Source organism: Rhinolophus sinicus, chromosome 15 (genome assembly GCF_057876585.1).
Source record: "Rhinolophus sinicus isolate RSI-liver-muscle chromosome 15, RSI-T2T, whole genome shotgun sequence".
NCBI lineage: Eukaryota > Metazoa > Chordata > Mammalia > Chiroptera > Rhinolophidae > Rhinolophus > Rhinolophus sinicus.
The window spans coordinates 13,335,977-13,358,402 of record NC_142515.1 but is presented as its reverse complement, the minus strand read 5'-3'; the positions used below and the strand labels follow the sequence as shown (position 1 = coordinate 13,358,402).

The following is a 22,426-nucleotide window of genomic DNA, read 5'->3' as shown; positions in this document are numbered from 1 at the left end:
ATTCTGTCTGCCTGTCAATTAGTTCACATTGCCCCAAATTTAGGAGAATAGGTACTACTTGAAACTCTGCCCAAAGGTGGGTTTGGGGGTGAAATGCGAAAGACATTTTCTTCCCTTACATCAGTAGACTAAACATCTCGGCCAAGCTGCTGCTCTCATTTGTGTTTTAATCAATTCATACCAGCAAGAGAGGGAGGGGTGGTAAGCAAACGTGATCTATGTTTTCAATTTAGTTTTGAGCAACACAAGATTTTAATTGGGGGCCAGAAGCCTTGGGTGGGTCCTGTATTCTCTTTTCTTGGGCAGGTGCTGGTGTTTTGATCCGGCACAATGCCAGCTGGTCAGCCCATCGCAGGGCACAAGGAGTCCTTTGAACTTGCCCCAGAGAAGTGGAAGTCCTGCATGGCTGGGACCTGGGTTACCCTGGCTCATTGCTTATGATCAGGGCCATGTGCTTTAGAAGGGCTCCCTTCCCAATAGCCCTGTCAAAACCTTGCTGTGCTCTGGGCCAGCACCGTCCCTGCCTCCTCCTAGGCCACCAGGCCCTGGTGTGGGGTGGGGCATGGAGTGGGGAGGGGGATAGACGCAGACTATGGAACTCACTGGCAGATCAGCACTGTGACCCCCAAACACTTTCCATTCTCTTCTTCCGCGCTCTACTCCAACTAAATTGTAAAGAATTTTATTTCATCCGAGATGTTATTCTATTTATTTCCTCAAACCCTTTCTTCATAGAAAATACAAAGGTGGAGTTTGACATAGTATCTTCACAAACCACCAAACATTCCATGATGGTGTGTGTCTCACTGAATCAGTTCTTGCTCTGAAACCCAGAGCAGTGTGTTTGAAAGTATCATGCACGGAAGCTCAAAAGTATACTCCAGGCTGAAGCTCAGAGCTCAGAATAGCTGAACAGAGACTCATAAACAATAATGTGAGGGGGCAGCTTCCTACCAGGAATAACTATTTGCTAATGCATCATCCTAGAAGCAAACGCTAACCCTCAAAAAACATATTGAAACAGTTTTTCACATTAACTTCTAAATGCCCATCAAAATCAATGATCATTTCTGGGAAAGAAGATATTTAGAAGTCCAACCAGATGGCAAAAATGGGCCCCCAAAGCAACGGTTGTATTTAATTCAGAGTTTGAATTTACATTAAGTAAAGAGAATTGGTTGGAAGGGAATCATTTTGAAATCTCTTTTGTTAATAAAATCTTTGACTAAGTATGTAGTAAGTTTGTTTTTAACACTAGTAAAACTTCCTGTGCAAACAAATATATATAACCAGATCAAATAACCCAGAATAATATCTCTCCCTCAATGTACCTTGTTTTTTTTGCCATCTACGATTTGACCCATAGCACAGAACAAGTATGAAATCCTCCCGTGCTAGCATAGATTACTGTACTCATCAGAACTGTCAGGCATACAGGCTGAACATCTGTACAAGGGAGGAATGAAAGGCCGGCCATGCTTCATAGGACCTGGCTCACCCAGGTAAGCCTATCTCAAACCAGCCACATGTTTGAATGTTCGGCCCACGGGTAAATTTTATTAAGATCTATATTCTCTCCAACCTCTTTCCCCCTTTCAGTCCCCAGAAAGAGCTGGGTCATGCATCTTTGCCTTTTATGAACTTCCAGGCACCAAGGAGACAGCCTCAGTGAGAGTTACATGTGTGTCTATATGCTGACCCTGGGAAAACAGATGAAGACACACATGCTTTGCTGTTTCCACCAGACACCAGAGGGTCAGCATGGGGTCTACTGACCCTCCTGATGGGCTCTTTTCCTCTAGTTTCTCCCCTCCACACCTCCAAATAAGAGACCACTTTTATCAAGTGGCTCTCCTGCTCCACTCTGCCAGATGCTTTGCCCTTGCATAGAACGCCCCACATCTTCCAGATGTCCATGTCACCCTTCACGAACACCAGTACTTTACTCCAGTCAACATGACCCTCCCACACCCCCGCCAGATGGACACCTCCTGTCACCTCCTGCCAATGCCAGCCCTACTCCACCTCCCTGGCTTCACTCAGGTTTGACCCCCTGATGGAGCTGACAGTGTCTTCCAGTTCCTCCGATTCCTCAGGGTTCAGGACACTTGATGACACTTGACTCATACTTCATATACGTTGCTTTGTACCTTATGTTGCCATTGTGACTTTCTCATGTCCATGCAAGTTTACTAAAGGCAGAGACCGCCCCTGTGCTATTTCATATCTTCCGCAGTACTTAGAGAGATGGCAACTCATTGTCCCTTTCCCAATTCCATATCGCTTTAGACCAGGCTGCTGTCTGGACAGTGTGGGGGGGGCTAAGTTCCTTTGGCACAGCACAAGGAAGGGGCCGTTAGGCATGACTTCGAGCCAGTAATCCTGTCTTTGCTTCAGAAAGTCCCTAATTGGCATCAAGATAGTGGTGCCAAGATAGTAACTCTACCCCCTCCCAACTTCTCCAGTCTTTTACGACTCTGAGCTTCCTTAGGCACTGAAACTGACTGCAACTCAACAACTCCACAACTCAAGAGACCATTGCAATTCACAAGTGGGTGTGTCGGCTCCCACAATGCTCTACGTCGTGGTCAGCAATACCAAGAAGGCCGATTACAGAGACTAAGACTGCGACTGGTGAAGTGCTTTACGGTTGAAAGTGCATGAAAAGGAACAAAAATGGGATCACAGGGTAGCAACAGAATAATTAAAGGGCTCGGAGAGAACACTTAAGAAAAAGAAAAGTAGACGGAATTGGGATTAGACCACAGAAAAAGAGGCCAGGGTAATTATGGTCTTCAAGTCTACAGTGGGTTATTTTAAGGAAATCGATAATCAGCTCTTTTCCATCTAAGGAGGACAAAAATGGGGGAAAGTTTGTTCTACATATACCAAGAGACAGGGGTTAGATAAGCTTACTGCTATCACCTTAGAGGTGATTACAAATGAGAACAGGCTTCTGAAAGAGACTGTACCACATCTATGGTTAGGAAATATTTATGATAGCGTAAATATTCTATTCAAAATAGCAAGTGCGCTTATCCTTTTGGATAAGGACAACATGTTAATGTCACTTTCCTGACCTATATATTGAAGTCAAATAAATCACAGGGATTATGTTGCAATGAAAAGAACATCAAATTCACCATTTTACCACTTTCTAAAGTTCCATTTTGGAAATGAGATATAAACAGAAAGGGCTCTTATAACATATAAATCAGGTAACACAATTTTACTTTTAAAAAACCATCTAAACACAGAAAACTCTTAATCTTACATTCAACCCCTCCACCCCCCAAATTTCATCCAATTTATTCCATAAAAATCCTCGCATTTTATAAATACACACATTCTACATGGAATGATCCTGACCTGGTAAACATCTTACAAACCTTAAGATGGCAAAAATGGAAAGTGATCTTGGAGAAGGGATGCTTTCCCCAGGCCACTGCACAGAACCTGATCTTTCAAGACTAGTTCTTCAAAAACATAGTATAATTCATTGACACCAATAGACGCGGTAACTTAAACCTTCCAATAGTTTGAGATAAACACTTAAAAAATCATTTTGACGTTCATGGGCTCTCTTGATGGACTGTACGTTATAGAGGCCAAGGGATTTTTAACAGCTATCTACAGGTAGCATTTTCCACACTTTCTAACACATACTAGTTAAGATTCACATTGCTAAGTGGCAACAGTCTCTATTAAAGCATAATTTTCCGTGAGGATTTCTGCCAATGCAACGCTACCTTGAGTGAAGAGTTTACATGACCTGATTTAAAACATTTTCCACAGGCACCCAATATTCAGAATTCTTTTTTCAAATGATGTGGCTATAAATAACATAAAACACTAAGTTCCATTTTTGAAAAGGAATAAAGTTACTATAATTAAAGCTTAAAATGCCATCTTTCAAATGACAATGGGAACATCACGGTCCTATTCAGTTTTGGTAGAAAGCTGTTTGCCCAAATGAAGGCCAATGTCAGCTCCAGCCACACCCCTGTTGTCACCACCCATTGTCTTGAACAAGGCAGCCCCTCCTCCAGACCACACTTTTCAGTCCTGGGAAGGTTATTAGAATTTTCTGGAGCATCCATGCTTTGTCATAGCTTGCCCCTTCCTTGGCAACAGCCCCAGACCACTGAGCTCTAGGTGGACACTGCAGCCTCTGACCACTCGTGTCCACTTGTCCTGCGACCAGCAATGGTTCCACTAGCCAGCACACTGCTGGCCACCACATCATAGGTTTTTCAGAGGTTGATACCGTGTCCTATAGACCTTCCAACCCTCCATGGCCTAGCAGTGAATGGACAGATGATAGATGCTCTATAAACTTTTCAACACGGTAAAGATTTAAAGGCCATCAAGGGTCAATAGTCCCAGGTTGATTTGTGCAAAAATTAAGTGAATTTTAGGAAGAAAAAGAATGCAAATCTGCTTTTTGGAATAATGAAGTCCATTTAGTTGACTTTTGTCATTAAAATTAAGAGACTGTATTTTCATCCTTTGTCAACTCAAGCTTCTCTTCCTGAAGAGGTGGGGGGAGGGGCTTTCCCGACCACCTGCCCTTCTTCCCACCACAAACCCATGGAGGTTCTCCTGCTGCAAGCCCACCTTGTTCACGCAGCTTTTTATTATCCCATTATTCCACCAATCACAGTTGGTAAATCATACTTGTGTGATTATTTGGACATCTTATTAGCATCCTCAGTCCATTTGGGCTGCTATAACCAAATACCATAGATTGGGGTGGTTCATAAACAACAGAGATTTATTTCACATAGTTCTAGAGGCTGGGAAATCCAAGATCAAGGTGCTGGCAGGTTCAGTGTCTGCGACACACCATCAGCATCTGCATTTCCTAAACTTTCCCAATTTCACTCATGTGCCACCTTCATTATCATTGGCCATCATTTTGATCTACCTATTTTGTTTCCTACTTTTTTTAAAAATCACTTCTATTAAGTACAATTATTTCAAAAGGCAAATGTATACCACAACTGTAAATCAAAACTTCAGTGTCACTTCCCCTATATATATATACAGAATCTATAGAAATAAACCATAAACAGTATAATTAAATTTGAGCTTTGATACCATTGCTTGATCAAGGCATTGGGCCTGGAAGCTGTTTTCTCTTTGTTATAAAGACCTTCTGCTTCATGAAATAAGATGGATTGAAAAACGGATTGAAATAACTTTTTCGCTGTGTGAGAAGTTTTTTGTCTGGGAACCACAAAAGTCAAGTTCTTTCTTCTCGCACATAGATAGACATTAATTGAAATCAAGTCTTAGTGACCTGAATTTAATATTTTGGAAATAATGATCTATAAGTAGTGTACCACTCAATGATAAACCTTTCATTTATTCAGTTAACAAGTATTGACTGTCTACGGGAAGCTAGGCTTTTTTCTTAGGACTGTTGATACAAACTTCCTGCCCTATTGGTGCCTACATTTTAGTGAAGGGAGATAGGCAATGAACAAACAAATAAACCATACACAATTTAAACTGTATATAAATATATGTATTTATATATACACAGATACACACATACACATCTGTACATATCAGATGGTGTCAAAAGATGACCTCACTGATAAGTGACACGAGAAGAGACCCAAAGAAGATGAGGGAGGGCACCAGGCACATATCCAGATAAAAAGGAACAGTAAGTGCAAATGTCCTAAGGCTCCTCGGTGGTTGGTTTAAGAATGATCGAGCAGGCCGTGGAGCTCAGCAGAGTGAGCCAGGGGTGAATAGTGGAGTGATAGTGGGGAGGGGCCTTGAAAATCAAATCAAGGTCTTTGGATTTCATGCTGAAAGACTAGGATATTCTTTGGAAAAGTGACAGGATCTACCTTTTTTTTAAGGGTCACCTTGGCTATTGCATAGAGAATAAACTGCAGTGGGGTACAAAGACAGATGCAGGGAGACCTGACAAAATTATTGATCCAGGTAAGACACGATGGTGGCTTGAAGCAGGGTGATATCTGTGGGATAGTGATAAATGGTCAGATTTTGTACATACAATGAAGATAGGGCTGACAGGATTTGTTGGTGGATTACTTGCGGCATGTGAAAGAAAAAGAGGAGTTGAGAAGGACTCCAAGGGTTTTAGCCTGAGCAACTGGGAAAAAGGTCTTGACAGCTGCTGAAATTAAAAGACTGGAGAAGAAGAAGGTTAGGCGTAGGGATGGTGCTAGTAATGAGGAGTTTGGTCTGAAATGCCTACTGCAGGTACTGAGAAGACTTTGAAGAGACCAGTCAGGATTGCAGGGGAGAGGTATAGAGTTGGTCATCGTCAGAGTACAGATAATACTTAAACCACGAGACTGGATGAGGGCACTAAAAAGTGGATATAGAGATGGGGTCTGAGCATAGGGCACTCATAGGAGACAAAGAGAACCAGCAATATGACTGGTTAAATACTTGCTTAAAAAATGTTACACTCCTCTATAGTGTAAACACTCCCATAACCTTTGTCGCAACAAATCATTTTCGTAGAAAATTAGTTCTTTCGTGATTGAGTTGGGTGAACTTCAGCAAGAAATAAGCTTTCATGGACATAAACTTAGAGTTGTCAAGAACTGTAGAGAAGCTGAGCTTTTACTTGCAAACTAACAAGTTAGCTGGTCCTAGGTTTATGAATGCTGGCAGAAGACATGAAACTCCTGGGTCAGAAGCAAAAGAGTTTATTACTCACAAAACAACAGGTACCACGAGCTTCATATTTGGGAGTGGTTCTCCATGTCCCTCAAGTCCCCCAGAGGCAAAAGATGCAAGTCTGGCTGGATGTTGCACTTGTAGTGGGTTTGTGTCACAGCTCAGGGACCTCAAGCTTAGGAAACCCCCATCTTTTGTGATGAACTGCAAGCAAACCTGTCCAGCCTTTGTTCCAGAGGTAGATCTTATCTTTATACTAGTAGACAGCGAACGAATCGGCCATCCACTTTGGTGGGAAACACTAGCTCTATCTTTTAAGGCTGTTTGCTGTTCAAACATCACTGAAAAGATAATTCAGAACAAAAAGCTACCAGTGCCTCTGCTCACAAGAGACCCATGGATAACTATTTCCCAACAAGAGTAAAAATTATTAAGCAGTGTATTTAGGAGAACTTATGAGCCTTTATTCTATTCCTGCTTGGAATTCAAAACCTTAACTATTTAAAATATCTAAATTGTATTTATTTGACTAGGTAACATTTTAACATGCTACAAAATTTAAAAGAAATATTCAGGATTATCTTTTCATAAACAAAAGATGGCATGAAAGTGGTTTGTCATTTGCTAGGAGACGGGAGCATATTTGTGTCACACTTATTTTTCTTTTACCCTGGTTAATTCTGCCTTTTAAATCAACTTACAAATGACTAAGATTCTCTAACTATGTAGTAAAAGCCTGAGCTCAACTCTTAGGGGACATACTTGTAAGGAACTACTTCCTTTTTACTGGAGTTTTATCAATTTTCTATTGGATCCCCCAACTACCCAACATCTGGTCTGCCAAGTCCAGATGACAAAGTGAAGGGTCTAAACCAGCATAAAAAACGAAGTAACAGAAGCAGCTTAGCTAAGAGCTGCCTGAATGTATCTCCAGCACAGTTCTCCTATCTGTTATATCTGCCAGGCCGACATGTAGCTCTGTGTAATCAGGGATAGCTTTTACACTCTTTCTTTTCAGAGGATTGTGTTCCTGTCTAGTACACATTTGAGGACATAGATCATAGCAAGTACTAGTTATACCATAGACTAGTTATACCATTGGAAACATTTACTAATATTCATGTTCCAAAGAAATAGATGCTTATTGTTTATTCATTCATTCACCTTATTGAACACCGACCATGTCATTCATTGTTTCAGGCACCAGGTATCTAGTTAGTGAACCAAACAGACAAAAATCTCTGCCTTCAAGAAGCTTACTCTCCCATAGAGGATAAATATAAATGAATCAAGTATGTCAAATAATGGCAAGTGTTAACAAAAAGACAAAGCAGGGAGAGATGTAGTTGAAATCTTATACAGGATAGTCCGTGAAAGGCTCATTAAAAATAGAAAATTTGGCTAGACAGTCCTTCTTGATTCTCTGGTCTTTTCTAAGTGCTCTAGAACTTTCTGGCAGAAAAAAAATGGATCTAGTACATTATCCAGAAAAAATACTCAAGATAAACAATTAATTCTAACAAACAATAAAATGCATCACTATAATAAACAATATATAATATATATTGAATTGAATTGAACGGTAATTCACACTTAAAGAAATACTTAGAAGTGACAGACATTTATAGTTTTTCCCTTGTTAGAAGTCATTCCTCCATGGAAGAAACCGGCACAAGTACCAACATGCCTACATCCAAGTTGAGACGAATGCCTGTCATTTGTTTTCAGGTTTCTTATTCTCTCAGAGAGCATGTAATACAACCATGATAAAGACAAGGTGATGCATTAAAAAAGTATCACATCACTGGAACAATATCATAGCATGAACGGATAGCACTAAAAAACTCCTTTAAATTAGTGGGATGATTGCCGCTAAGGGGCAAGGATGAAAAACAAAGCTACTGAGCACTGAAGATGAAGAACAGCTCCATCCAGAACCCTGGAGCCATATTTTACTCCCATTGAGCTATTATAAAGAATAACAGAAGCTTCTGGGATCGCCTTTTCTTTTAGCTATATAATCCCTCCATTAATTAAACCACTTTCCTCATCTCATTACTAGATGGGTCCATTTTCCAAGGTTACAATGGGAATTAGGTTCTACTTCCTTGAGATATTGACATTTTTTTTATTTTTTTAAAATTAAGATTTATTGGGGTGCCAATGGTTAGTAAAATTACATAGCTTTCAAGTGTACAGTTCTATAATACATCATCTATATATCACATTGTGTGCTCGCCACCCAGAGTCAGTTCTCCTTCCATCACCATATATTTTGATTTGACCCCATTTACCCTCTTCTACCACCACTGAAGTTTTTTTTTGTTTGTTGTTGTTTTTTTTTGTTGTTGTTTGTTTGTTTTTTGTTTTTTTTTTTAATGAGGGCGCAGCTCACAATGGCCCACGCAGGGATGGAACCAGCAACCTTGGTGTTATCAGCACCGTGTTCTAACCGACTGAGCTAACCGGCCGCACCGCCACTGACATTCTTTATTGTTCAGTTCCCGTCTTTTGCCCTTCCCCAGGGAAGTTTCACATGCAATCATATAACTTCAGCCATTGCCTAGATGCCAACTACTTTCAAATCCTTCTTCCTAATGTAGCACCTCTTGACGGCCAAGCCTACTGAACTCTGGGTGTACCATGTGTATTCAGCCTCAGTGGATCCCAAACTGAACTCTCTCCCCAGCACTGCCTGTCTAGTGCTCCCCTGTTTCCTTAGTTGGTGGCAACCGTCTACCTACCAGGCAGTCCAAACGGAAACCTAGATTCTAATTCAGTCCTCACATATAGTCATCAAATCCTATCAAGCGTAACTTGAATGTCTCTTAACTCTGTCCTATATTCTCCATCACACCTGCTGCTACCTTACCTGATTTCCACTTTATCTCCCATACGGAAGTCTGCATGTTATACGTCTCTCCATCACAGCACTTGTGAGTCAGTACCATAAATACTGCTTATTTATATGTCTCTTGAAATCCCTCATGAGTTCTTTGAGGACAAACGTGGTGTGCTGTCTTTTTCTATTCTCATCACTTAGCATAGTATCTTGCATAGAGTATGTGTTCAATTAACATTTACTAATTGAATAAATGACCCCTGGACCATCAGATCCTAAGCTGTCAGACATTTCAGGAAGTGAGATGGATTTACCAGCAAAATTCCTGATCACCGACTCTGATTCTGATTGCAGCTAAATCTGTGAAGTCATGGTCTGGTCACTGGTTTCAGTTTGTGATATGAACTCTTATTCCTCTGCACCAACCCCTTCCCACCTTTGTGTTTGTCTAGCTCTTGTGTAAGATAGATACTCTTTTCCTTCTCCTTGCAGAACCCATTCTTAGTAAAAGAGTTCATCTCTGCTTTTTATTCCCACAGGTATTTGCGTTTTAGGACTTTCTTTCTAATTGTGGAGAGCAACCCCTGGTACCATTCAAGAACTATGAGGCTTTGGCAACATGGTATGTGTGTGAAGGAGAGCAGGCTGGGAGGGATGAGGGTTCTGGCTGGACCCCTAATCATAGTCAGAACCCACAGTTTCCTTCTTTGCACTTAGCCAGCTGGGACCAAAAGCCCAGGCTTGTTTTAGCAAGTGCTCTCCACCCTAAATCCTCTGTCGCAGGACACTAGGACACTAGGTCACTATCTGAGCATGACACCTCTACTTTAGCTGTAACAGGAAGAAAACAAAAGAGATGTTTTAAGACTTAGCCGGACACTTAGGCTAGAAGGAAAATTGCATTCTTTGAAGGGAAGACTTGTTTCTTGGGGGAAACCATCCTGGTAGACTTACAGAGTAGAAACCCTGGGGAAATTTAGAGTCCGGATCTGACAGTGAGGGAGAAGGAAACTGGGGTCCTTGGGACAGAGGGGAGAAGGGTCTTTGTAGACAGAGGAAGCCCTGCTAACATGGTGGCAGGTAAGGTTTTGCATTAAGTATGAGAAATGGCCCTGGTCTGTGCTTTCTGCTCGATTTTCCTGTAAACCTAAACCTGCTCTAAAAATTAAAATCCATTAGTTTAAAAAGAGAAAGAAAGAAAGAAAGAAAGAAAGAAAGAAAGAAAGAAAGAAAGAAAGAAAGAAAGAAAGAAAGAAAGAGAAAGAGTCCTGGCCAATGAGAAATTTCTTCTGCTGGAGATGGCCTGAGAAAATGAGAGCAGTTGTCGCCTATTCTGTACTATAACTTCCCTCTGTTACCCCAAACCTTCAGTAAATTGTGCTCAAAATAGCTGCCTGTGTTAGTGACACTTTGGGAAAAGGAGGAAGAGAAGCCGTGTTCAGCGTCAGGTGAAGCAATGCAAAAGACCAAGAATTCGGTGCTGGAGGAAATTTGGAGCCAGAGAGACCCACAAGAATGAAAATCACGAGGAATCTCCAGAACACTGCTGTCCTATGCTGTGGCCACTCACTACATGTGACTATCAAGCACCTGGCATGTGACTATGCCAAACTGAGGTGCGCTGAAAAAAATCATAAAGAATGCCAAACATCTCAAAACTTTTTATATTAATTATATGCTGAAATGGTAATATTTTGGGTATGTAGTGATACATAAAATATACTATGAAAGTGGACTACACCTGTCCCTTTTTACTTTTTAATATAGCTATTAGAAAATTTAGAATTACATATGTGGCTCATATCATATTTCTGTTGGACATCAGTGCTCTAGAATCTTTGGGAAAAGGCATGAACTTGCTAGAATAGAAGGTATGAGGAACTTAAATCACCTTCTCTGGATATTAAAGAAAGGGGTGGCCCAGAAACTGGGAGACATCAGACAGTAGACATTGACAGATTAAATATGACAAAATACAAATTTACAAGAATAGATGACATTTCTTTTAGTAAAGTTTTGTTAAATTAAAAATAATTCCTACAATAAGTGCTCTCAAACTACGATGCAATTTATGCAAAAATTCAACTTTTCCGGTACACATTGATAGCACGAAACAGAGTATATGGTACAACTTTCCAACATAAATAAGTCCTTGAACTTACACTCAGTCCTTGAATTTAAACTAGAAGAGAAAACAAGCAAGGAAGCTTCCACCCCACAGGGGCTAAATGAATATGTCTTCTATACCCTGCTGTGGTGAAGAGTGATGACCCACACCTGACACCAACACTTTGTACTTTCAACAGAAATACAAAATGCATACAGGGCTGCAACCATTTACAGATTGTATTTATTTCACACTGAATTTCCCCCTGGAGCCATGTCTCGGGAAATTTATGAACAAAAAACTCAAACCAAATAGAATGCCTGACTCCAAGTTAGCCAAACTGGACGTAATCAGAAAATGTTTTTTCTCTGACATGCTACCTAAGAGGCTCCCATGAAGTACCTCTGGGCTCTATGTTACACATATCGATGGGTGTATGTTTGTGGAATGTGCAAACCTCAGACCTGGGGAGGTTTAAATACCACACAGTCTAGCCTAGTCTCTTTATTTGCCAAAGACGCGGAACCATAGAAACACAGGTAACTTGTCTGAGATCACAGAGCTGCTTAGTGGCAGTGGCCGGACTCAAGCCACACAGAGTCGCAGAGCAGTCAGTACCCTGTCTGTGATGCTGATGTTTCCTGATGACCAGCTTGGGTTGTCTGAAGACTGGGCATTTATTGTACTTACTCAGAGGGGCAAAATGCACATGACGGCCTTTGTAATTTGTATCATGCTCAATGGGATTTAAGCTTATGCCTGCCCTTCCTCTTACATCTTCTCACCCGACCTATACACTAGTGATCTTTCTCCTGAAAAGTTTATGCTCAGTGAAGGAAAGAGCCATGGACATCATAAAAGCTCTACCCCTCCTTTTTTTCATGTACTTGAGGGTGTCTAGGATGCCTGGAGTCTATTTGACAGCCCCTGTGGTCGTGGATGGATGGCTTAAGATGGCAATGCTAAGCCTTTGAACCCTCAGAGACTTAAAATAAAACACGATTTCCAGGCATGAGGGTGGGTACCATGTGCAGAGCACCGAGGAAAGCTACACAGCAGGCTCATAGTCTCGTCCCTCATCCATCTCTCTTCTTCCCTCCCTCAACCCCACCCTGAGCTCCTCAGACATGCCATCAGCTCAAGTAACCTATTTCTCAAGTAAACACACAGAAACTACTCTCTTTTTTTTCCTCACTCAGCCAGGCCCTGGCTCCAGGATAACAGGTCAGCTTATTTCAAAACGAGATGCCAACAGTTATAAACTCCAGAAGGGACGCTTGTTAATGGAAATCAACCTCAAATTGGTAGCTTCTTGGATGGGAGGTATTTTTATGCTTGGAGGTCTTCCAAGTGCTCTGGCTTAATTCTTATTTCTCAATAACACACACACACACACACACACACACACACACACACACACGTCCGATAGGAACGAGTGACTAAGCACCTCAATATTACAAGTTTTCCAGCCCTCCTATAAATAATGGCTGTTGGGACAAGGTGGCTTTGTGGTAGGAGTCTTCCATTTCTGAGGAAAAGAAATATAAAGTACAAAACACAGAACTGCATTTTCACTGCTCTTCCACAATTGGTTCCCCCTCCTAGGATCAGGGACATCAGTCAACACCCAAAAGCCTGTGCACCATTGGTCTTGGGGGGACTTGGTTTCCCCTTTGAGTCTAGTCCAATCCAAAATTAGGGAAGATGAGTGATTCCTGGGCTTTTGAGTGCATTCACTTATCACCTAGTGACCTAATGTAGAGTTAGGGGATGGGGCAGACCCCAAGGCAAGCACTGATGGTGACATGCCACTCAGCCAGGAGGCTGGACACACCATACCTTTGCAGGTGAAACATTTGATGTGGAAATGTTTGGTCTGGACCCGAAGCACTTCACCCTTGCAGGGCTCTCCGCATTTATGGCAGTGAATGACGGGCTTCTCGGACGGGTGGTGCGGGTCTTGAGGGTGGGCCACTGAAAGAAAAGCAACGAAAGATCTATGTGAGCAGACAGCATTCCTGCAAAAGAGGTCATCACAGGCACGCAGAAGCAGCCCCATAATGTTTGTACCAAATGAGCCACATGTCGATTCAATAAGAGCATTGAGTCCCACCCCCTCATGCCATAATCATGGGGATACACAGATAAATAAGAAAGTTGTGGCTTTAACAGGCCAGTAGGGCAAACACTGGGCACGTTCCTTTGGGAGCCAGCCGTTCTCTTTCTTCCTCCCAAACTTCTCTAGGACGATACAACTGGGTCATGAAACATATGATCTTGTTTGGTTCAGTGTTTTGTAACATATAGTTGCAACATGTCTTTATCTTGATTTAGAAAGCACCTTTCAGCAAGGAGTTCACTGCACTGTAAATTCCTTGAGGATGGGGACCGTTTCTTAAAGTTCATATTTTTCTCCCCATTTGCACTTCTCCTTCCTTTAGCTCCTCAGAACCCAGCGGAATGCTCAGGCACCAAAGGATTTAGCAAATGTTTATTTACTGATTAGTGAGTAAATGCAGGCTAGTTTCTCGTCTATTCTACCAGAGTCATTCCTACATTTATCTTAGCCAAAAGGCCGACACAACATCAGAGTCATTCCCGATTTTAATTGGCAACTCCTTTTACCGTTGGCTGGAGGCCTATTACGAGTCTCCTATTATGTGCACAGTTCCTGATACACACACTGCAGGCAGTATTTTTTTAAAAAAATGAATTAGGGACCACATGACTCTCTCTGAACCTCAGTTTCCTCTCATGTAAAACAAAGGGGATTGGGATATGATTTCAAAGGTCTATTCAGGCTCTAAAATCATGTGATAGGGCTTACAGGGACTATTCTCTCAGTCTCCAGAGTATGCCCGGCAGAGAATATCGCCAGTGCCCTGCAGAAATAGGATTTACAGCCTCCCCTTCCCAGAGGGCTGAGGGAGACGTCAGCGCAAGGACACCTGTGGCCCGAAGTTAACCAAGGGTCTTCATTCAAGTTGCAGTTTCTCCAGCCAGAGAAGGCGGAGGCCCTTTTTGCTATTAAGTTAATTTTCTGATCTGGGTCCCCCAAAGGTGGAACCATGTGATATATAAAAACGTATTACATAAGTAGCTATGTGAGCGTGATATGAGACAAGAATACTGAACCTAAAATTAATCAACCAACACAAAGAACAAAGATGATTTTTTCCCCCTCTCAAACAGTAACACCGAGGTGGGCAGGGGGAGATGTGGGCAGATGTTGCTGAAACTCCATTTCGAAAAGCACCTACAGAAGGAGTTTGCCGTACACCACAAGCACAATAGCGCATTGTTTCTCGCAGACCACTGCCACACTCTCATTTCGCCTGGAAAGAGTTTGAACAGGACAGTCCAAATAATCCATTACCAGCTAAAGCCCAAGAAACAAGGTTCTTCTTGTGAGGTTGAGACTAGGAGCAGATATAGTTTCGGGTTAAATACCTGGTCCGAGTTCTCTGCTGGACCCCAGGAGTGTCCGGCAAAGGGACCAACACTGCAATACACCTGCTCTTCCTTATCTAGCTGCTGGGATCTCTCTTGGAAACCTGTGTTTACAAGAGCCAGTATATCTAAAGGAATGAAGGAGGGGCATCCTTTCAAGATCTCTAAACAACCACCGACTTTTAAAGTGATGTGTAAACAAGGCCAAAAATCTATTCACCTGAGCATTGAAAAAACAGCTTTACTTAACAATATATGCTTCAGGTGCTAGTGGAAATTATGTGAGTTTTTTTTTTAAAGTTAATCCCTGCTTTCTATAAGAACAGAGGAAAGTAATATTTACTGAGCATTACTAAATGCCAAGTATGGTGCTAGGTGCTTACACACAGCCTCTGCCTCTGCCTCTGCCTCTGCCTCTGCCTCTGTCTCTGTCTCTGTCTCTGTCTCTCTCTCTCTCTGTCTCTCTAATATTGTTCCCATTTGACAGATGAGAAAAATAGAGCCTGAGAGAGGTTGAAGAGTCTACCCAAGTAACGGTAAGTGGAAGCTCAAAGATCTACACCCAGGCCTTCCTGACCCAAGCTCATGTGTCTCCCATGCTATTTGTCTAAATCAGAAAATTGTTGTAAGTCAGGTGACGATTCTTATGAGTCAGGGAACAATTTATTTAGCCGAGCTCAAGTGCAGTTCTAGAAACAGCAGCTAGGACCCAGCTTACAAAGGGAACACACACTGTGTGTGCGATGGCGTCACTAGCTGGGCATGGTGCCCACGTGGCAATCCCCAAGGTGGCTCTGCCTATGCCCCCATCTGAAGCCCCATGCCTGCCTCGTATTGAAATGCAGATTCTTCAGCCCTGCTGACTTGAGTTGGGTGATCATTTCAGTGAGTTCCTCAGGTGAGTCTTATGCATACTACAATTTAAGTGTTATTTCTTAGAATTTAAACAATAAGACGCAGCAACTTACAGACCAGAGTGAGAATGAAAGAAATGATCCTCAAGACCATCCTCTTCAGAAACAACGTTGAACATAATGGATCTCTTGACTATAAGGGAGAATGCATGTTTGGATGAGAAACTGCACTGCAGTTTCCTTTGACACTTCAATTTTTTATAGCTAAGCGAACAAGCCATGCTGAGTAATGATGAGGGAAGGAAAATATCATTTCACTTCTTGGCTCTTCGCTTTGTCTGAACGAAGGTGCCAGTATAATTGCTGGCACCAGCCACAAAGGTCAGCGTTGGGATCAGCATCTGTATTTTGCAAGCATCTCCCTTTGGAAATATAGATTGCATTGCAAAGTCCTCCATGCCCAGAGACGACCTTTGCTTTCACCCCAGGATGGGCAGACATTCCGTTGTGATTACTTGCCTTTCCATCATCCATCAGCCTAGGCAGACACATGTCAGGACAACCCACTCGGAAGACATGGGTTGTTCTTATTAGAGAAGGACAGAACCAAAGACCAAAAGAGACTCTATGTTTATTTCATCCCAACTCAAACCAGCATAGACAAAAGAATCTCTTTATTTTTAAAGGTTAATAAAGAGTTTCATTTTACATAACAGCTTTTGGCAGTTTGGTTAAGACCGAATGTATGTTCCTTGGCTCAATTCTACATTTTTGAAATATGCTGAGTTAGTTGCTATGTAGCAATGACAGTAATTCCACACTGCTCGTATTTGCCAGCTGGCTCTGTTGCTAATTTTTACTTGGTCACTCCATCTTTCAGAGCCTGGGTGGTCCCCATTTATTCTACTGATAGAGAAACTGAAGTCCAAAGAGCTTACTTACGTTCTTTACCCAAAGTTACTAGCAAATTCATGGCAGGGGCCCTGGGGCTTCCCAACTCTTTGTACTGGACCACGTGGTCAGTGATTTACCCTGAAACTTGGGCTGACATGGTTAAACATCTTCCATGGCTCATCAATTCATTGGTTGTTTTTTTTTTCGTTTTTTTTTTCTTTTCCTTTTTTTAAAAAATTTTATTTTATTAAATTTATTGGGGTGACAATTGTTAGTAAAATTACATAGATTTCAGGTGTACAATTCTGTATTACATCATCTATAAATCCCATTGTATGTTCATCACCTAGAGTCAGTTCTCCTTCCATCACCATATAGTCGATCCCCCTTACCCTCATCTCCCACCCCCCACCCCCCACCCCTCTTCAATTCATTGTTAAAGCAAGAGTGTTGCAATGAAAACCAAAAGGCATGGTTGCAAACACTCTGAATAACGAGGAAATACATGAAGAACCAAGGGCCGACATGCCTGAAAAGGTAAAGGGATACCTTCACTGCAAAATACCTAGTTTGGAGGGTTCCTGGCTACTCAGATAAAATAGCAGATTGCAAGGCTGAGAAGCTACACAGTGTTTTTCACAGTCAGGCAAAGCAGGTCATATCCCTGAAACTCAGTGCCGGACAGGAACCGAAAGTTCCATTTTGGATGCATTACTTTTGAAATGCCTGTGAGATAGCTCAGGTGATGAGACTGGGGCATTGAAACCATTAAAGAAATCCCAGTAACCTTCAGTGCCCCCAAGCGGAGGCCATTACAGGCTGTAAGAGGAAGGCCACCAAGATTAGGCAGAGCCTTTCCTTCTCATACAGAAGCAGCCACATCTGGCCCCAGCTACCTCCGTCTGAGGGACAGACAGGGAACTAGAGCACCAGAAACACAACATTTGAGCAACCATAGTTGAAATAAAAATCTCCTTAGCAGGTGACAGAGTACTCAGTATGAGTGAATTAGAATGTACCCCAGGCGATATGCATCTCCCAGATAATTTCCCCTCTCAGGTGCCCCTCTCTCTCAGTAGCTCCATCATTCCCTCAGTCGGCCTTTGAAACTACACCCTGCTGTAGGTTTGATGGCGTTCACAGCCCTTACATCGGCACCATCTCTTTTCACTCTCCCAAGAGCTCTGTGACGTAGGAAGAACAGGAACTGTCAACTTCATTTTCCAAGCAGACAAACTGAGACTCAGAGGAACAAAGCGACTCATCCAAGGTGACAGCCAAGCAGTAAACGAAGGCGGTGCTCTTCATACCCAAACAATCCCCCAATCACCGACGTCCGGACCCTCGTCGTCATGCTTGATCCCACCCTCTTTTTCTTCTCCCACTAAATTCTATCCTCTCCTACACCCCTTAGTCATCCCTTCTCTCACCACCGTGAACCCAGCCCTCACCGCCTTTTCTCAGATTGCTGCGGGCTTCCTACTCCCTGGCTCCTTCTTCTCCAGAGCAAAGAGTAGGCCACTCCCCACTCCTCAAGTGTGGGCTGCGCTGGGTGACGTCTTTCCAAAGAGGACAATATGGAAAGGGGGCGGACAGGTAACTTTACAGTGGACAAATCTGACAAATACTCCCTCGGTCAGGTGATCAACGTCTATAGGGACAGTCATGCTGGTAGTGTGTAATTTGATATGATGTAATAAAGACTGGCACTTTGCCTGTGGGATCCTCCCCAAAACCCCATAATCCGAGTCCCCATCATCATGAGAGAATTCCCAAGGTGAGGGACATTCTACAAAAACCTGACCAGCACTCTTCACAGTTGTCAACATCATGAAAAACAAGGAGGAAAATCCTCTTCTGACATGACGACTAAATGTAATGTGGTATCCTGGATGGAATCCCAGAACAGAAAAAGAACATCAGATGAAAACTAAGGAAATAGGAATAAAGTACGGACTTTCGTTAACAATGGATCGATATTGGTTCATTAATTATAAAAAAGTATGTTAATGTAAGCTGTGACTAATGTGGGCAACTAGGTGTCGGGTATATGAAAACTCTGCACTACCTTCTCAAGTATTTTCTGTAAGTCTAAAACTGTTCTAAAAAAGATAAAGTTATTAAAATAAAAACAAAGAAACTTCTGGTAGTTCTCTCAGCCCCAGCCCATCAAGTCTCAAGTTCTCTGCCTCGCTTCAGAGATCTTCAGTAACACGGCCCACACTAGCTATTTAGGTATCTAAGGAGGAACTCTCCTCGTTGAGTACTTGTCACTGTGCTAAGTGGTGTGAAAGCGTGCAGGCCAACCCTAAAGCACGCACACTAACACACCCTATTTGTGCCATGTCCAAGTGCCCCTTTCATTGGGCCTGCTGACCACGTCCTGGGCTGTGACCTTCATCTCCCCAGTGCCTTCACTCCCGTGCTGTGGCTCCGAATGGTTTCTCCTTTCACCTACCCGTCCAGATCAAACTAGACCCTCAGGGCCCAGCCCACGTCCTGGCTCTTCTCTGAAGCTTTCACTACAGCTTCTGTTGATACAATATTTTATTCTCCCCCAAGCCCTTCAGCACTAAATACTGTACTATACTGTCACCCAGCATTTAATTCTCTCTTGTTTTGTGTTTATTTTGCTTTTGTTTCACAATGCATCAACCCTGGCGCTACAAAATCACACGCCCAATGGTCAGTTGCCCCACATTTCTGGGATACTTCTGATTTCACATATGAAACGATCTGAGTGGGTACCTCTGTACGTCTCAGTTCAATGTTGGATCAGGGAGAATACGGTCACCACCCAATACCACTACTGAGGCATCTCCCACACGAAGCTACAGAATCCTGAATTTATGGCATCTCAATAAATAACTCCGAGTATAACACCATTATTGTACTATTATTGTAACAGGTACAATTTGTTGAGCACTTATGTCCCAGGCATTGTGATAGCTACTTTATATCCACAATCACAGATAATCCTCACACAGGCCTATTGGGGGCGCTGTCTTATCATTCCTGTATTGCACATGAGGACATCAAGACTGTCTTGAATAGCTTGTTCAAGTTCACACAGTTAAGCAGTGTGACTCCAAAGCCCACACTCTGAAGCACTGTGTAGGGGACTTCCACAAGAAAGTCTTATCCAGCACAGAAGGAAATCAAACTCGTGCAATGTACTAAATTCTGATTATACAGCTGAGAAGCAGTGAACACTTGGCTTGCATAATCCCAAAGGTTACACCTGCCAGTAAATAAGCAGATGGGAAATAACACTTCTAATAGCTAAAGAAATGATTCCAGGCTGCAGCAGTTTATGGGAAAGGGACACTTACAGGGTAAGGGCGACACAGCAAGAAAACACAGCCCTCTGTGAGGAGGACCCACCCCAAAGCTCCACCCTGAGCAGAGGCCAGGGCTGGAAAACTCTGGGTAGGACTGGTCTGGATTGGCAATCACAGAATGATATTCCACTGGTAAGGATGGTTTCTGCTTAAAGACTGGAAACGCATTCCCTTGAGAGTCTACGTTTCAGAGAGACTGCCTCATTAACAGGATATTTTCTATGCTTCTACCTCACTAGTTCCCATTTAATTGTAAACACATCACATCAGAGACGTGTTCTCCCCACTCCCACTGCTTCTCTCCACCTCCTACTACCTTTCTTTATGCTAGAATTGTACTAGTTTGGAGCCTAGGAAACAAAAAATTCAAGAGTTTAAATAAATGCACAGAGTGCTTAATTTGCAGTTTACCTGAAAGTCCATTTCCTGCTGTGGCAAGTGGTAGTTACTTGGAGCTACACACTGTTACCCTGTCATTAGTTGTCCAAAATGCTCCCTCTCTTTAATTGGCTTCCACCACCTCACTTTCTTATACCCTGTCAGTTTGGGAATCAGAATTATTACTTGGCACAAAGCACAGGGCTGCCATGGTACAAACACTCCCAGCAGGTAAGCAGTAGGGTGACTGGTACAGATTCCTTGCCACTTGTGGCTTTCCACTTGTAAGATGCTTGCTTTGTCTTTTCTGAGGCAACGCCTTAGGTCTTTGCTATTCCTCTACACGTAAAAGACACGGTCAGCAGTTAGTCAGCTGGGCTCCTGATTATAGAAACAGCCCAGGCTCAAATCCAGTTAATCTGATTCTTCCAAGGCAAAGAGGTACTATGCTTATAATAATTCGACCAGGAAATTTCCTCCTTGGAAATCACATGACACATTTGCCCTGATGTGTTACACATGCCTTCTCTCTCTGAAGGTTAATCTCAGACAGGGATTTAAAAATCAGTGTGGTGCCTTCTCCTCCTCCTCCTCAAAGGGTGACTCCCTAGCCACACCTTTGACTCGATGACTCACTGACACAAGTCCTTCCTTGACCTTCCCTAGCCTTTCTCTGACAGCGCTTAGTAATGCGACCCAGGAGTACAGTCATTTGTGTAAAGTCCCACCTCACCTCACCCATAGTAACTAGAAAGCATATCGGATTAGGAGTTCAGAGAGCGCCTCTGGCCCTGCCTCTCCTGCCCCGTGCCTCTACCTCCCTGAGACTGTAAAGAGGCTAAGAATGCAGGTCCGACTGCACTGGGTGAAGTGGAGACAATGTGAGGTCATCTCCTCGTGGGCGCCTGTGGGGACAGAGCCCTGGAGAGCAGTTGCCAGGCTCTTGCCTTCAGGGGGAAAGGTGCTGGCTCAGGTAGCAAATGGCCATCAACTGTGATTGGATGGCCATTAGCTGTGGCTAGTTGGCCTTCAGCTGTAACCAGTGAGCCACTGGCCACTAATATAACTGCCGTGGCTACACTAGCAGAAAAATGGGGGCTAACAAGAAGATGGTGGCTGGGCTGGCAAACGCGGACTGCAGTTAGCACGGTGGAGTGCGGGTTGAGGATTGCAGAGAAGTGGACAGCAGGTTGCAGACAGTGTGGCTCCTGCTTCCTGTGTCTCCAACCCAGCTGCCAGCAAGACTATAGTGGTATGACTCCCCTACCTATGGCTCCATGGGTGTTCCTTTTTGGCCTCACCATATCCTGCGTTCTTATGTGGGGAGCGGGAGCAGAGACCCCGCCTGCCACCCTGCATGACACATGGTGCAGTGAGCAGGGTCCCCCGCACGACAGCGCCCCTAAGGACCAGCCTGGCATACAGATGCCTGTGTCAGCTGAATGTCAGCAAGGACTGCCCCTAAACTATATGAGCAAGAATTTCTGAAGTATAACAAAATCCCTTCTGAAATTTTCTACAGCTTTGGAAGGTCACCCAGGATCTTAAATTGTCACTCCACCAGCAATTCCATTTAGAAATGAATCAAGTCAAACAACTGGGCAGAAGCTTCTGTCTGAACCTGCTGGCAGAACACCACACCTTCATGGACTGCTGGAGAGTCACCTCTGTCCTGATTCCAAGGGGGGCAGGTCCCAGTGGAGCCATTCATAGGAATGCAAGTTCAGAGACAGGATCACCGTCCATTGGCATTTAGGCCTCAGGACCTGACACAGGGTTTAGCTTATGCAGGACCCCGCCATTGCCTACTTCCTCACTAACACAGGAAGTCCTGCTCACTACGGTATATGTTTGTTTTTCACCAACACTTCTCCACCCTGGCAAATGTCCT

The 22,426-nt window shown here is 43.1% G+C and overlaps 1 protein-coding gene across 21 annotated transcripts in view; it reads right to left on the bottom strand.

The window, feature by feature from the left end:
* The window catches only part of ABLIM1 (actin binding LIM protein 1), a 290,923-nt gene that overhangs the window by 116,670 nt on the left and 151,827 nt on the right, over window positions 1-22,426 (bottom strand). For all 21 annotated transcript variants that reach the window (XR_012498401.2, XR_012498399.2, XR_012498397.2 and 18 more), the window contains one exon: window positions 13,458-13,592. Coding sequence is in view for 13 of the 21 variants with exons in the window: in XM_074339008.2 (XP_074195109.2) it covers window positions 13,458-13,592 (135 nt within the window). In the remaining 8 variants the exon portion in view is untranslated. The remainder of the gene's footprint in view (window positions 1-13,457; window positions 13,593-22,426) is intronic.